The 17,780-nt window shown below is 34.0% G+C and overlaps 1 protein-coding gene across 1 annotated transcript; it reads right to left on the minus strand.

The window, feature by feature from the left end:
* Positions 1–1,837: 1,837 nt before the first annotated feature.
* LOC148282506 (uncharacterized) lies at positions 1,838–17,508 on the minus strand. The gene is made up of 4 exons (XM_088224964.1): positions 17,106–17,508; positions 7,101–7,592; positions 4,369–4,507; positions 1,838–2,289 (listed from the first exon to the last, which is right to left on the minus strand). Exons 1-4 carry the CDS (start codon positions 17,307–17,309, stop codon positions 1,985–1,987), a joined length of 1,140 nt encoding a protein of 379 aa, XP_088081090.1. The 5' UTR covers positions 17,310–17,508; the 3' UTR covers positions 1,838–1,984.
* Between the last annotated feature and the right edge of the window lie 272 nt (positions 17,509–17,780).

The raw sequence follows: 17,780 nt of genomic DNA on the forward strand, positions 1-17,780 counted from the left end.
ATAATGCCGTATAAATTAATACTGTTTTCATTTTAACCTGTCCGGGAGTATGAGCGTACATGTACGTCATACACGTAAAACATTTTTAAAAACTCACCAGCCAGATACAGTTTTGTCTGCATAAACTCACTCCTGGACAGGTTAATGTAAGATCGCATGCTACAATACATATAATATTGAAAAAAATATTTATTTAAGTCTCCAAGTGTCGCAACTAAAACAAATAAAGTTTGTTTCATGGTGTTGCAAAGATGATCATCAATGAGTCGCCTGTAGCATTAAAAACTTTCAGCATCCTATTTATTGACATGTGCATTAAACATTAGTTTACAAAATCCCAAAATATTTCTGAGTTATGAGGCTAAAATTGTGATATGTTTTGTTGATATATTTATATTCCCATATAAAAATTAATAATTATATCTTAGAGTGAAGTATCTTTGTTTTTTTTTCATGCTCCACATAAAAATAAGACAACTTCTCTGAGCAGATCATATCGCAAGGACGGAGGTCACCCGACCACCTAAATAAAAGTCAGGAGATCTGAGGCCGTTGGCTTACGTGGAAAGGAACACTGCGTTCTTGTAAATCAGAAACTGGATAGAGGACAGCCGGAGACAGCGGGGGAGGGGAGAAGTTTCCCGCACAAGATAGGACCCTCAATGATAATAATGAAGTGACTTTGATTTAAATTACATCAAAATAAGAAAGATTTTACTCAATCTTACTAGCTTACTAGCTAAAATCATTTGAATAACTGTTAACCTTCATGTTTATTTATTTTACAGATAAAAATAATTTAACAAATCTCTGTAATTAAAAATTCACAAATCATTTCAAGAGTATTTAATATTTTAGCTTTTAGAATTGGCGGATTATAGTCATGCTTAGTAAAACTTATATCTAATTTAATGACAAAATAATTTCAATCATGAACAAATTTACATGTTAATTAATACCTACCAACAAAACATGACATGTAATCTAAAACAGGTAAATTTAATTTTAACAGTTTGATAATCTTCAAACAAATCATAATAGCATTTTACAAAACAGAAGGTTTTGTATTTGTAAAATAACTCATTTTATTAGATGAAAATACGAAAAGGTTCCAAATTAAATTTTGTATATAAATATAGAAAATAATATATAGGACTAGCGGACCCGACAGATGTTGTCCTGCCCAAACGTTTGCTTGCCTGCTATTACCTTGAAAAAAGACTTTTTATTGATAAGTAAGTACTTACCTAGGTACTTGTTTATGACTGAATTCCAAAACTAAAAATTATGAATATTAAAATATTGAATTTAAGTAGGTACCTAGGTTGAATTCCAAAACATAAAATAATTAATTTTCACATGTAGAATTATTTTTGCAAATGTCAAACTCAGCTCTTCTCACCAACAGGGGTGCACTTTGTACGCAAGTGTATTCTTAAAAATATACTTGAAAATTTAAAAACAGTAAAATAACAGTGTCATTGAGGTTACATTTGCATGTGTCAAGTTATCGTAGGTACAGCTAAAGCCATTTGATATGAAAAACATTTTCTTTTACGGTAACAATTATTTGTTTCAAACTGATTTGTCTGAAAATATAAAAAGATGTCATAAATTTTATTGAGTTTATCATATTTGTTGAATTACGACTAGTTCCAACAAATATTAAAAGGCACAATTTCTTTGGATTCCCAATTTTAAAACATTTCAAAAATACACATACAATTGGTTTCAATTTTACACAAAATAGTTAATACCCAATTTTTATTTTAAAAGTTCGTATAAAAAATCATCAAAATACCTTAAATGGTTTTAATTAACTCTTATTCCAAACAGAATGAACATGAAATTCCAATATGCATTTAGTTTTATAATAATATTATGTATTGTACCTCTGACAAGAAGCCCGGTTAGCTGTGTGGGCTTTATTGTCTGTCATGTGCAATTAATATATGTGGAGATATAACAACTGTTCAAAAACATTTTAGTCAAATGGTATCCATTGTGTCTGGGGTATGCCGGGGGATTTGATCGCTGCCTTCCACAAATCGGAACCCGTGGTTTTCTCTCCTATCAGTACTTTTCCCAGAATCTCCTTGACCCCCATAGAGTTCTTGCATCCGAGGCTGACATACACCGTCACATTGGCCAGGTTGGTGGGGACGACGGGAATCCGAGCACTGGAAGACTTGGGGTCCCAACGAGCTGATATTGTCGGCTGGAAGCGTTCACTCTTCCAGTGGGATTCTGACTGTCTGTCGGATATAGACGCCTTGATGTACAAAGGAGCTGAAATTATATCGAATTAAAGAAATCGATAAAATACACTTACAATATGATTTTAAATTGACTGGATAAAAATCTATATTTCACATTTCTCTAATTCTTTCGTCACTCATTCCCCTTACAGGGCACTGCAGCTGTAAACCAAATGTAGTGTATTTTGATAATTTGTTACATGAAGGTAAGGTGAACAGTCCTAGGCTTCAGGTACCAGTTAAAGAACAATTAAACATTGAAATGCATTTAAAATTGATATTTCATGTTCACCTTGCCAGGAATCAAATCCAGGACCTTAAGAATGGTAGGCAAACACGCCAACCACTACACAAAGAGGCGAACTTATCTCCACCTGATTTCCTTATTCAGGATTATTACCCGAGAGCAGCCATCGAGTCGAATTTAATAAGAAATCATTTAGCCCTTATCTGCCCCTGATGGTGGATAGGGCACTGGATTGTTACACTGAATGCAGAGTACCTCGATCATCTGTTACATGAAGGTAGAGTGATCAGTTTAACGCTTCAGGTGCCAGACCAGGGGAAGTAAAATATTGCAGTAAAACCAATAATGAACTTTCACCTTGCCAGAAATCGAACCTAGGATCTAAAACATGGTGGGCGAACGCGCCAACCACTGCACTACGAGGTGGACTTCCAGTTGATTTCCTTTTTTAGGATTTTTACCCGAGAGTAGCCAATGAGTTGAAAACACTCGAGTGTATTTTATATTGCCTGGATGTAGTTAGTCATTAGAAATACCAAGTTTTAATTTGTAATGCTTGTATTGAAAAATACAAAAGATAATTAAATGAAAAAAGAATTTAGAATATATTTGAATAACAAAGCACAAAACATTGACGCAATAATGGAAAGAATCAAGACACTCAGTCGCTATGTTGACATGAATTGTTTAAGTTGTGAACACGAGTCATTATCCTTGGATAATGTATAAGGTCATTTTTGAACATATAATATTTACAGGATTTAACATCTTTTTATAAAACACTGTAATTCTTTTAATATTTTGATTTGTATATTTGTCAGAAAAGCAATATCTCAAATCAACTATTAAACCTCTGTACTGTCAAAATAGTCATTGCATATCGGAAAAGATAAAAAACAATTTATAAAAACAAATCTGTTAAATTTTTGTTTCCGGTTTTAAGTATTCAGGTTTTGTGAAAACAAGAATTCATTACAAAAAAGTGGTATAAAGGATTATTTCTACTTATTTTTTCGTTACATGCCACACGTAGTTGGTACACACGTTAATATCGTCGATTAATAACAACTTAAAATGAAATATTATTCTTAAATTTAACGAAGTAATTAAACTTACTTGCATAAAATTTGAATACTAAATGAGGGTAGAGATTCATTTTGTGCATTTAAAATATCTAATATAAGCATTGTTTCAATTTAAAAAAATACAACTGTCTGTTTTTGAAACCAAAACATGCTTTGTCCGTTTTTGAAACCCATTTGCTACGGTCAAAATTAGAACAACGATAAAGGGTAATTCATTGTTCAGTGTTTAGAAATACATTTTTATTTTATACTTCTATGACAAAGTAACTTCTTAATTTCCCTTTCCGCATTTAATGGTGCATAGGGCACTGCATTGGTACACCAATCGCAGCGTATGTTGATAATTTTTATTACATGAAGGTAAGATGATCAGTCTTACGCTTCAGGTACCAGTCCAGGGACAATGAAATATTCTAGTGTGAAAACACCCTTTGAATAAATATTTCATATCAACCATGCCGGGAATCGAACCTGAGACCTCTTGCATGGCAAGCGAACGCGCTGACCACTACTTCACGAGACCGAATAATCTAACGACATAGTAACACACTCTCCAAACTCTAGAAATGATAGACACTTTCCCTTCGGCGGTTGATTTTGAACTGTCAAAAGAATACGAAACAACGGCCGTAACGTTTTTGATATGTATCTTTAATTTTTTGTTAAGAAAATAGTTTTTTCTATAATAACCAATCATAAACCCCATTTTGAAAAATGGCGATTGTCCGACTTTCATACTAGGGTCCTCAAATAATAAATTTAAAAAAATACCTCATACCTTTTTGTTTTTCATGTTCCTGCATCGTTTGGATATTGCACCTCATCTTTTGCAGAGTAATCTGGATGTAATCATTTAGTCTATTTTCACTGCTCACGTAAAGTAAGCTTATCTCCACTTGCCCTTTCTTGTTTTCTTGCTGTAATTTTTTTTTTATTGTTTATCACAAGAATATAATTATAAATCACAATAAGAGGACAGTATAGGACATTTTTTTTTAAATGCATGCACAATATTAACTATTTTTTATAAATAAATTGTTTTATGGGAACGTAAGTTAAGTTCGTCATCAATGATTACAACAAATATTCAGCAGATACTTATATTTATAATATATACTTATACTTCATTTGAAGTGTATCATTTTTACGTATTATATATCATAACTTTCCTATTTTTGGAATATTTCACTTCCGATTGGACCATAGTTGATGGCTTGAAGTAAATCTTATTTGACTAACATACTGGGACACTTTTGTTCCTGAGTATTTTTTTATAGGGACACAATAACTCTTATAATATAATTACAGTCTCGATCATCCGACCTTCGGTTATCCGACCTTCTGAGTTATCCGACCTACCGGGGCAATGCCCCTTTCTTTTACCCGACTGCACGCATTATATTCGCGCGCCAGGCGACAGTCCTCAGTGCTTACGTAACTCTTTCCATGTTTTAGTTCGTTACCTTTTGATGTTTTAGTTTGTTACATGTACATATATGAAAAGTTTTCCATGTGCAAATCAAATTATGTAACACATTTTCAATGTTGTTTTTATCATTTTACGTGTTATCCGACCTTTTCGCTTATCCGACCTTGCCGCGGCCAGTTTAGGTCGGATAATTGAGACTCTACTGTACTTAAGTTTCACACAGGGTTATAACCGCAAACTAGTTGATTATTGGATTATTAAAATATTTCAAATCAAACCACCAAAGTAAAAACTATTAAATATGAGACATGACATGATTAAATAAATAAATATGAGATGTAAATTTGATGAGTAAAAGCACAACAGACAATACCTACATGTTTCCTTGTGTCAAACATGGAATGCGGATATTTTGCAGTCATCAGCAAAGTTTGAGGTAAGGTCATGAAGCGTTTTTCAGTCAAACAACCATAGAAATTGTGAAAATTCACTTCTGAAATGGTGAGGACTTTACAGAGACGGTACGAAAATGTCCCTCATTTTTCGGTCATCATTATGCACTATCTCGAGATGCTGTGGAAATTTGAATGAATAAAGTTGAAACTGTTGTCACCGTTCAGGATGTTAAAGCCGTCCTCGTACGGGTTGATCGCTTAAAAACAATGCGGCAGTTAGAGAAAGTGTACACAAACTTTCATTCATCATCGTTGTCAACAATTAAACGTCTCCAGAAGCTTTTTTCAACGAATTTTGACTAAAGACCTGCAAATGCACGCTTAGAAGATTTATTAACACAACAGACCATGCGTAGCGCCGAACATTCGTCAATTGGATAATGGAACATCAACAAGCGGATGGTGATTTTTCCAAAAATATCGTCTTAAAAATAGCAATGAGCCCCACTCCCAACTTGATGGGTACATCAATAAGCAGGACTGTCGAATTTGGGGGACCGAAAACCAACGAGTCATCCATTAGCAGCGTATGCACCCACCGAGTGTGACCGTGTAGTTTGGATTTTGGACTGGCGGAGTCATTGGCCTGTATTTTTTTGAGAATACAACTGGCAACGGTCTTCGTTATCGCGGCATATTAACTAACTTTTTTGGCCTGCATTGGATAAAATTAATGTTGATGACATTTGGTTTCAACAAGATGGTGCAACCTGCCACACTGCGGCAGAAACAATGCATTTATTGCGGACCAAATTTCCAAAAAGAGTTATCTCGCGGCGGGGAGAAGCTAGGCCATCAAGATCGTGAGATCTGACACCTCTGGACCTTTTTGTTTAATCGTTTCTGAGGGAAAAGTGTGTGCAAATAATCCGGACAATTCCGGAGCTCGAAACGGAAATTCAAGTAGTTATTGACAAAATTCATGCACAATTATGTCGAAATGTGATCTAAAATTCCGTAAAAAGGGTGAACGTTTGCCAACAAAGCCAAGGCGGGCATGTTGTGTTCCATATGTAACCTCCGCGTCCATATTTTACATTGAAAAGAAAACAGCCTCAAAATTCAACTGTAGTACGTGTTTAATCACTATGGCAGCATCATCTGCATGGCATGTGATGTTAATGACCTTTTCTCCCTTAGTAGATTCACTACTTTTTTTTATTCTTAAAAGCGTTTTTTTATACATTTCTTCTGCTTGTGTAAGAAAGGGTTTTTGGCGTACATATTGTTGTGCTATATTTAGTTATAAAGGTGCTAAACTTGCTTTGTTTCTTTGTTGTTCTCAATATGGGTTATTTTCTAAATGTTAATATTATTTATGTCCCGAATTGAGTTGTTCTAACTCCTGGGAATGTAATTCAACGTATTACACTTGTAAAATACTTTGTGTTATATGATTTATAAATATATATTTTTTTTTTTTTAAATCTTGTAGGTTTTGAGACGCCCTTTATATCTAGGAATATACAAATGCATAGAAAAATTATTATAAACAGTGCACGTAGCTTCATTAAATAAATATCAGCATGATTGGGAAAATAATTAAATGGATAACCTTGATGTCTAAATACACAAATGTAAAAAGAGGCAAGTTTTTCCCACAGAATGACAATGGAATGAACCTACCGCCGCGTCAGAGCCGGAGATGCCGCTGGTGAGTTGTTCCACAGGCCGCCAGATGTCAGGAGTGCCCGTGAGGTCGTACTTCAGGTCGATGTGGAACATCTTCAGGTCGAAGTTCCAGGTGGCCGCCCCCAATGTGCGGCGCTTGTCCTGCGGCCGCTGGGGCTCCGCCTTTTTGCTCCGGAAGGCCTCGGAGAACGCCCTCTCCAGCCGCGCCACTCGGGACTCGGGGGGCGGCGGGGGCGCTGGCGCCTCCATCCCTGCGTCCTTCTTCTTCTTCTTCTTCTCTTCTTTCTTGGGCGGGCTCGTGTCGAGCACGGCGTATATGGTCAGGGATATGAAATGACCGGACAGCTGTGACGTCAGGTTGGTGTCTCCCGCCCTTTTGGTCTTGGATCTCTGTCCGAGCTCGAACTTGAATTCCTCGTTCCATACTGGCCAAGACGTCTCCTGGAGTTGTGTTTCGAATTTGGCATCTCCCGGAAACAGTTTGATCTGAAAACCCAAAGAAAACAAGTTTTTTTTAAACCAGCAGCATTTTAAAATCGAAGAAAATTCTACGAAATCCAGAAAACAAAACGTTTTAAAAAATTCTCAAAAGCCGAAATAGAAAGTTAATACTTTTGCGAGAATCCCGAGGTATTGCCATCAATAGGCGCAGGTCGTAAAATAAGTACGAAGCTCGTGGGTTATTATCTTAGTAGTCTTACGAAAAATATTAAAACGCACCATTTTGATGAAAATCATTATATTATAATAAACAAATAATTGGGTAGGTACTCAAATAATCTGTGTCCGGGCGGATTAAGACTAAAGGTAAACGTCGTTTTACCCCAGAGTTCCGTTCCGAGAGATACCGGCGTAAAATTAACAAACCATCATTGACATGAAAGATCTTCAAATGAAAAAAAAGAACTGAAGAAATATCTTCTAGATACTTTATAGTGCCTGTTAATAAATACATATGTAAAATATAAATAAAATAAATGTAATATAAACCTGTCAATTTTTTTTTAAATGTGCCCACCGAAAAGTGGGTAACAAATTCTTATATGTATTTTTTAATTATTTAAAAAACGCTCTGCATCACTGAAACTGAACCCAAATATAATGGAAGATATAAGGCTAGGTTCCGTGTAAAAATTCTAAGAAAATGCTTGCGTACACGGTAATAGAATAAAATAACGTGTAAAAGTGTGTCTGCTATTAGAATCGCGGCGCCTACTGTCATCTGGTGTCGGCCGAACGGAAAATCCCACGCCGGCACCAACCTGCGTAATTGTAAATCGGCCTAAGTCGAACCGGCGCAAAACGACGTTTACCTGTACAGTTCTGTGTGTGAAATAGAATCAGAATCCTGGACGAGTGCGACTCTCGGGTAAAAATTCTAAATATGGAGATCGAATGCAGATAAGTCTGACCCGTTGTGCAGAGGTTGGCGCGTTCGCCTACCGTGCTTGAGGTCCCGGGCTCGCTTCCTGGGAAGGTCGACCTGAAATACTGATTAAAAAGGTGGTTCTACACTGCAATATATCACGTTCATGGACTGACCTGAGGCGTAAGCTGATCATCTTACCTTCATCGAGTAGATGATCGATATAGTGTACCAATGCAGTGCCTTATGGGCTGTGATATTTATGATGATGACTCAAATGTTTAAATTTGGTGGCTAATTTCAGTTGTGAATAATAAACAACCGCGTTAGGAAACGGGACGCACGTCGCGTCGTGTTAGGGCAGGGAACGAACCTTGGACTTCTTCCGTGAAATTTTATTGAATTGCTAAAAGCCAGTAGAATTGAAAACTCACAAGTTGAAGTTACGTATATTAAATAGTTAGGCTTTAATCAAAATGGACCAAATGGGTTTCTTGAAACAAGCAATACATTTTGCCGAAAAAGATAACTGACCCTAAATTAATTGCTTGGGATCAACGATAACTTTAAAATTACATAGGAGTCACAAAATTGCGTGAATTTCCTTCCATAACCGTAAGATTATTATCTTCATACGAATCGTAAGAGCAATATTTCATACAAACCGCACGAGTAATATATTCAAACTATAAGGCTAGTAACACGACAAAAATTGGGAAAAAAAACCCAGCAAAATCAATAATGGTAAACATCACAATCTTACACTGTAAATTTACAGATTTAACAAATTCTTACATGTATATAATAATTTTGGATACGTTTCAAACACAAGTAATGAATTTATTATCTACCTTTTATTTAATTGTTTGATTTGCGATTTAAACCGTTGGTATTTAAAACGGTTTACCTTTCACGCATCGCAAGAAATGTCTTATTTAAGTTTTACATTCGCGTTACACTGAGTTTTTTTAAGAATTAGAAAAAAAAATGGTTTAAAACAGTTCTATTACAACTATTTATTTTACAAAATATAAAAATAGCATTTGATAATCTCTTCAATCACTCAAAAATGCATTAAAAACATACTTTTAAGGGGTTAGCCTCTTCTTTGAAATACATACATACACAATTTTTACATAAGATAAAACAAACACCACATTTTACACACATCACTTCATAAGCCACACTCCTTATTCACAATAATGGAGATACAAACACAAATAGAGTCACGTTTTATATATATTCTCGTCACATTTTGTTGTCCTGTTCAGAAATTGTATTATATATTGTGTTGTGTACGTAATTGCTGCTGTGTTAGGTTTACGATTTTTTGCAATAATATCATTGCATTATACCAAAATAGCACTGTGTGCACAACAATAAACATTTATAAATCAATCAATGAAACCCTATGGGGTTAAAACAAAATAAGTATAAACGGGATTAACGCGTATTGTTATACATAAATACACTTCGTTTCATACATTCGTGACTCGTGACTAGAGATGCAAGGCGGTATAATTACCGCGGTATTTTGCGGAAATTTTACCAGATTTTGGTAAAATACGGTATTTTACGGTAATATAAGTACATACCGAGTGACCTTGAACGTCCCATATTTATAATAAATCTCGACAACCACCCAAAGGATCTAAACCTGGTTTTTACTGTTATGTAACGTGTCCTAAAACAAAGCTACTCTTATTTGATATATCTTCGAAAAATAAATATTAGTATGTCATATTCGTTTTTTACCGAAAATTATCGTAAACTACCGTAAATTACGGTATTTTACCGCGCCTTTTGGTAAAATCATGTAATTTTACATCCATACTCGTGACTCAAAAATATACAGAAAGAAAGTTTGACTGTATTGTAGTATCTTCAGTAGAATGATTATCAATAATAATAACATGTACTTACGTTACATTGTCATTCGCGTAAATTTTTTTAAAAGTTATGTAAAAATTTTATTTCCACATTTTTTTCCCAAAAAATTTACGTTATTTTTGGTGGTTTTTATTTTTATTTGCTAAAACAATTCGATAGCAATCAAATGAGATTTTTTTATTAACAATAGTAATAATATTTGGCTGATTTATACAGCGCCATTTTTGTAAAAAATCACCTCAAGGGCGCTTTACAATTGTATATTTAAACTTACATTCTAACTAAACTTAAGTGATATATTATATTTCCAGATTAAAAATTGAGGGTATGAAAGTTTAAAGAAGTGGGATTTTAGTTGGGATCTGAACTGACCACATTTTACTAAAATCTAAAGGTTTCTCAAGAGCGTAAGGGCTATGACTAAAATCGTTTTTTTTATTTTCTTTATTGATAACTTTTTACTTATAAGAGATGGACCTCCCTCCTTTTAAAGTTTTTTGTCTATATTTTTTTATATATAATTATAGGACAACGGTCGGTCACCTGGGCCCGGGACAATTGTATGCATTTTACATACATTTCAGTAGGATAAAACAGAGATTGAAAATAATAAATGTATGGCCTTTTTCAGACTAGGCTTACTTGCCGGGTGTCCATGACACAATACACACTGCATACACACCGCTGATTTCATCACACGATCTGTGATCACACACCTGTTAGTCGATTACGGGTGCGACTGGAAATATATTACGTATTAAGTATTACAACTACATACACACAAACATAATTGCACATAAACAGCAAATATGTACACAAACAAACGTTGTTGGAGGTTTGAAGAAATATTAAATTTTGTCCATATTTTTTATATTTTGGCTAGAGCTAATGCAAGTAGTTTAAATGTCTGATTGAAATATCACATTTAAGCATTTTTCACGCCACTCCCTCTTCACGACTTACATTAAAAACAGATTGACTATCAACGTTAAAAAGTGTCAGCAAATGTTTTTTTTACCACAGTCGTTCTCAAAAATAAAGTACACATTTTGTAATATTTTTTATTTTATTTTGTATATTCAAAATAATGTACAAAAGTAAACAAAATCTAGATCGCGCCAAACTAATAATAAATAAAATTTTATCGGCGCGTTCCTAAAATATATTTTTTTAAATAGTAAATTATCACAAAATATCAAACACAAAAACAAACGAAAAGAAAACCCACTGTGAAAATTAAACAACACAAATATATTTGGAATGGATAAACACAACTTTACACCTCGAAGTTTTGATTCTTGATGAGGAAATCCACAAGAAATCCTTCAATCGTTTCCTTTTTTGCTCCAAACTGGTAGAGTTCTTTACCTCGGCAGGAAGCTTAAGAATAGCTCTGGGACAATATATTCTGTCGTTCTGCTTCCATAGAAGTTTTATGCTCTAGACTTCCAGTTTCATGGCTGTTATCGATCTTGTTCCATGTTGGTAACTGAGCTGGGTTTTTTCCTGATGGAAAAACTTATTTAATAATAGCTAATGCTTAAAGTGGTAAAGTTGCTTCACCGGAAGTACCCCACAATGCTTAAATAGGATTGTGGCATCTTATTTGCATATCTTTTTGATTTATTCATTTTCAATAATTATCTTGAGAAGTCTTCTCTGAAGATTGTAAATTCTATCAATGTATGACTTGTGAGTTCCTCCCCAAGACAGCATTCCGTATGATATAATTGATTCTGCAAGACTTATGTAAACTAACTTAAGTAATTTAAACGGTAATATTTTCTTCAGCTGATGAAGTTTTACCATACATACCCTAAGCCTCGTGCAGATGATATAAATGTGATTTTCAAAGCTGAAAGTTCTGTCAAATGTTAAGCCAAGGTATTAACAATCACTTACAATTTCTAACATGTTACATTTACATGACGCAGTGCCTTTGGGTTCGTTATGAAGACACGCGTAAGTGTGGGCTTTAATTCTAATATTTTCTCTCGTAGTATAGGACGATGTAATATAAAGTACCTTAGTTTTTTTTTAAATCAACTAGTTTATTATAAATTCTTTGTCCGTGACTTTGGTGTAAAACTTGACAGTAAATTTACGTATAACAAACACATTGAAAATACTGTAGAAAAATCCGATGAAATATTGGGGTTTGTCATATGATCAAACCCGTACAAAACGTACAAAGACGCATAAAAAAAAAAGTTTTTTTCGCATGTAGGTACGCAGTGCCCTAGAATTTGGTTGTCCGATTTTGAATCTTGAATAAAATATTTAAAAAAAAAATGTTTTCTTAGATAATTAGATTTCAAAAATGATGCTCCGTTTTCAAGTAGGCCCGAGTCCGGTTTTCATAAAATTCAAAATCTCGCAACTCAGCGTATCATGTTGGGCATGAGTGTCGTCTATAAAATTATTAATAACCTACTTATGGCCCACAAATTGCTGTATTTTTTTTTATATCGGGTCCTTGTCCGTAGAACTCATTCTGTACTCTTCAACATTCCAAGCTCACATATTAATTACACGAAAAACAGCAACCTTTGAATTATATTGGATTACTGCAATGATAGTTTTAGTGACACCGGCGTATTAAGCTAGGGTTTCCTAGGACAGCAGTGCCCGTATCTTAATGGCCGTAGTGAACGGTGATGCGGTGGACAGCCGTCGTAACGGTGACTAGAGAGTGGTTTCCTAGGAAAACGGTGTTGATAACATCGTTAAAAAATAAAACCACTCTCTAGTCACCGTTACGACGGCTGTCCACCGCATCACCGTTCACTACGGCCGTTAAGATACGGGCACCGCTGTCCTAGAAAACCCTAGCTTTACACTACAAATACAATATTGAGTTTTTATACTGACATATCTTGGTGGAACTGCAATTTAATTATAATAGTAAAAATACTTTATAGTTTTATTCCACTTTTATTTATAATTTTTTTTCATATTTTTTTTTTACCAATGACCGGGTTTCGTCGTGACCGACATCGTCAGACTGGTCAGATGTCGGTCACGACGAAACCCGGTCACTGGTAAAAAAATAAATAAAATAAAAGTGGAATAAAACTATAAAGTATTTTTATTATTATAACAAATACAATAGTTTTATCAGGTCCATTGAAGACATTTTACATTTATCTTCTGCTTAACTTTTACATAAACATACTACCTATATTTAATGAATTGTTGGTTGTGAAATTTCAGTTTTTTTTCCTTGTCGTTCTGTATCCACAATAAATGTGAATGTGAAATCGTTGTAAATAATTAGTCACACTTCTTTGAATTGTTTCCTTATACCTTACATTTGATAAAAATACTATGATTTCAGTAAAAAATAACTTAGAAAATGGTAATCAAGTTGTGGAGGAGTAGGATTTGAACTTTGGACATTTCATTCGCGAGTCTGCGACACTAGCCACGGGACGAAAACCCGGTTAAAATATGCATAGAACTAAAGTGATTTTTCTATTCTAAGCGGCGAATCCATATGTCAACAAAAAATCAACACAGGTCATTAAATCAAAGAAGCCTTGTTAGGTTTACATAAACATATATAATATATGTTACGAAGAATATACATTAATTATAATAAATAAGCAACATTAATAACAAAAGAATGTGGATAAAGAAGGTCTAGGTCAATTGTTATGCTTTGGCTGTACTACAGTACATGAAGGTTTTATTATAATAATTGTTTGAATAATAATATATCGATTGCTCAGTCCCATACAGACACAACAAAAAATGATGCTTTGAGTTATATTAGGTACCTACCTATCATATTTAAAAAAACACTCCTTTTCAAAAAAACCACTCCACAAAAGCACAACTCGAAAAAAACATTGATTTTCTCTGGCTAAACAGATGTATTTTGTTTGAATTTAAGGAAATAATAGAAGGCGTCTCACATGATTCTATATTGAAATTAATCAAAGATGCACCATCATTTTCAATATTACCAAAACGATATTCCAGGCTCCTTTTAAATTTCTTTTGAATGTTCTCAATTTGATTAATATTTACATTATACCGAGGGGGACCAGTTATTATGTTATTGGTACAAACACGAGGCCAGAACCAAAACTGAAGCCATTAAAGAACTGCAGCCGGTACCAAGAATGAGAACATCCTAAGGTCAATATTTCCACTTATATCTTGGAGTCTATCGAAAACGGTTTGAGACATATCAAACTACTCAAAATTCAAGGAAGAAATAAAAAATATATTAATGGATAGAAATGCAATTAGCCCAAAAACTATGGTCATCCTATAATCCCTATAATTCAAGCTACCTACACTTAGTTTAGATTTGTAACAATATATTTATATTTGAAATGAATTATTTTTTGTATTTCTATGTTAAAAGTCTATTTTAAAACAATTCATTGTGTAAAATATATATATCAGACTAAACTTAAATTGCAAAATGTCTTCCTCGGCAAGGGTTTTCCCAGTGAGGAATACATTGTTAATGTTATGTATTCTTGTGAAGTATTAAATAAATAAATATCACAAACTTACTCATAAAAAAACAAACAATCATTTACTTTAATACAAACTTATACCATGTTATCAGATAAACAAAAAATTTGGACGAAATTCTTAAAGGTTTACAGCCAACGCAGACACATGTTCATTGGACCTTAAGAATGTATAAAAAACAATAATTGGTAAAGTTGGACCAGGTAGCAGAAGACACTCCCAATACTTAAATTGAATACACGTTGCCTACCATACTGAAGGTCCCGGGTTTAATCGCTGATAAAGTTGAAATATTGTTTTTTAATACTTTGTGGTTTTTCACTGCAATATTTTACACTGACTGGCACCTGAAGGGTAAGACTGATAAATTTTTCTTCATGTTTGCTGATAGCTACTCAGTGGTTCGAGTACCAATGCGGTGCCCCGAGCTGTACTCAGTACAGAAAGGGAAATGATGATGATGATGACACTGATTAGTCAAATTTATTGAATTTCAACTTTGATGCAGGCTTACCTAGTGAGGTAGGTAATTACAAAACAAAGGCGGTATATTAGTACGCGCATATGTGAAGTGCACTGCCAAGTAAAAATATAAATAATAAGATAAGTAATAGAAATAAGAAATACGAAGAAACAGCGATTTAATGCAATATTATGCATATATTTTTTATTCAATATTAGTGCCAAAAGATCTAGCAAGATCGTCTCTACCGGATGACCTTCTTATCTTGTCAGCTTAGACATACTTATTTAAATTTAAAAAAAATATTATTGCCCGAATACATGTTTTGTGATGTTCGGCGTGATAACGAAATTCATCGCTATCCTACGAGGGGAGGTGAAGGTTTCAGACTCCTCACAACAAGAATCCAGGCAACTCAAAACAATCTGTATCATAAAGGACTTAAGTTTAATGAGTTGCCAAAAGATATTAGGGATGATGGGCCTATCGCATCGTTTCGTGGGATGGCGATGATTTTTGTTAAAAACAAACATCCATATAGGTAGATAGAGTGTCATCGGAAGCGTCTGGATTCTATAACAATGTTTTGTTTTTGAAATTATTTTTGTATATATATTGTTTATTAGTTAAGGTATAACTAGGTGTTCAAATTTTGTTTGTACAACTATCTAAATAAATACATTACATATGCTAATTGTCACCAGGCATGTTTTTTTTTGCTCAAACTTTACCTGTAAATTTATAGGAATAATACCGAATGTAGCGAAACAGTGGCTTGAGCGAGTTAGACTACACTTCATAGTGGTAAATCATGCGTTAGAGGGAGAAAACGATCCCTGCAGAGCCGGCACATGCGGAGATAGTTTGCTTGTTACTTCACTTTGAACATGTTTAATGAAATTGGTACCCAAGGATTTCTAAGATTTAATTACATACTATGTTAGCGCGTGTAGAACTAAGTGGGTAGGTACAAACGAAAGCTGTGGCAGATTTGGCATTCAAATACACGGGCAGCCGTTGCACGTAATATTGCTTGTTTACAACACCTAAAGACGTATTTTGTTATATTACCTCTAGTACAAGTTTACAAAATCTAAAGAAATGCACGGCCAGTATTTTTGTTCAGGAGCTAATTGTGCGGCAAAACTAAATATATTAGATAAGCATGGGAACATACACTGAAGTGTTATTATATTTTTAATTTCGTGTTTCTTTCTTAAGAAGAACTTATGAATTTTGCAACCTGTTTACGGACTATTCTGTTAGTTGCTAACTTTTGCGGTTCTAGACAGGTCTGCTTTTTGTAGTTCAATTGAAAATTACTGTTGCAGTCAGCGGAGTAACCTGAGACATCAGTGTGATTTAGGGGGGATCCGGAGTAAAATTGTACAGTGAAATCACTTTATATAATTGTAATTAAGTATTTATTGGATTGAGAAGGCATTCCAAAGCCGACACATTACACGCAGAAAAAATATTCAAGTTTAGGATTTAGTCCTTTTGCCAAGGTGTTGATAATTGCATCGCAATACGCTTGCTAAGTAATTTAACATGCTTTTTAAAATCTAGACAGGGACAGTTGATTTCTACAAGTTTCCCTGTCTATTTTTAAATGCTGAGATGAGTGAAATTTTAAAGGCTTTTGGGGCAACTGTTTGCATTGCATTCTGAATCTTTTATGATCTCAGTAAATGTTCATATGAAATAATAGGAAAACTAACACCAATTTGAGAGACTAATGAAATTAAGATTAATTTTTTATCAGCTATGACTTTATGACAAAATTTACCTTGACAAGATAACCTTTGGCACTGCTTATTCCAAATAATGATGGCAGATGCCTAGCACCAATCACAGTTACATACAAACACTTTGTGACAGAATTATGCACGAGTTTGAATCCGATTTCTGGTTCCACACTACCGCTGCCCGCAAGTCTATCACTACGAGTGGAAGTGAGAAGACTTTTAACTCTAGAAAGCGAGAGAGCCATTTTTATAGTACTTTGTTCACTTAAAACTTTTAAACGAGATCAAACAGTTTAATTAAAGTTTACAATATTCATTAAAATGCGTATAATATTTTGAAACATTGTTTGAATCGGAGTTACACCCACTCCCCGCCAGAAACTGAAATATAAATAAAAATAAAATGTCAACAAGTGGTTGACATTGACAGTAAAGAGCGTGTTCATAAACTTACTCTCGTTTTGCAGCAATAAAGTTATGTTCGATTATTGACGTGAAGTTTATTTGTCTACACATCCCAAATTCATCACAAAACTGATTTTAAGTGAGAAAAAATATTATTTAACCTTATAAAACTTATTTCAAACTTCAAATTAATTGGTTTTAGTTACTCTAAAAATATGCTTCAATAGGATTTAAAAAAATAAAACCATTGAAACGGAATTCGCTTTGGCTATTATTAATTTTTTTATTGAATTGCCAATCTAGAATAGTAA

This window comes from Micrasema longulum, unplaced genomic scaffold (genome assembly GCF_059751315.1).
Source record: "Micrasema longulum isolate JH-2025_06_02 unplaced genomic scaffold, ASM5975131v1 h1tg000322l, whole genome shotgun sequence".
NCBI classification, from domain to species: Eukaryota; Metazoa; Arthropoda; class Insecta; order Trichoptera; family Brachycentridae; genus Micrasema; species Micrasema longulum.

What these genes read in the sequence shown, in the direction of transcription:
- LOC148282506 (XM_088224964.1), bottom strand. Translation starts at nt 17,309, where the DNA reads ATGGCTCTCTCGCTTTCTAGAGTTAAAAGTCTTCTCACTTCCACTCGT. An exon ending in CCAAAGGTTATCTTGTCAAG is followed by an intron (nt 7,593 to 17,105) that starts GTAAATTTTGTC and finishes TTGGGTTTTCAG; the next exon opens with ATCAAACTGTTTCCGGGAGA. An exon ending in GGAACATGAAAAACAAAAAG is followed by an intron (nt 2,290 to 4,368) that starts GTATGAGGTATT and finishes ATATAATTTCAG; the next exon opens with CTCCTTTGTACATCAAGGCG.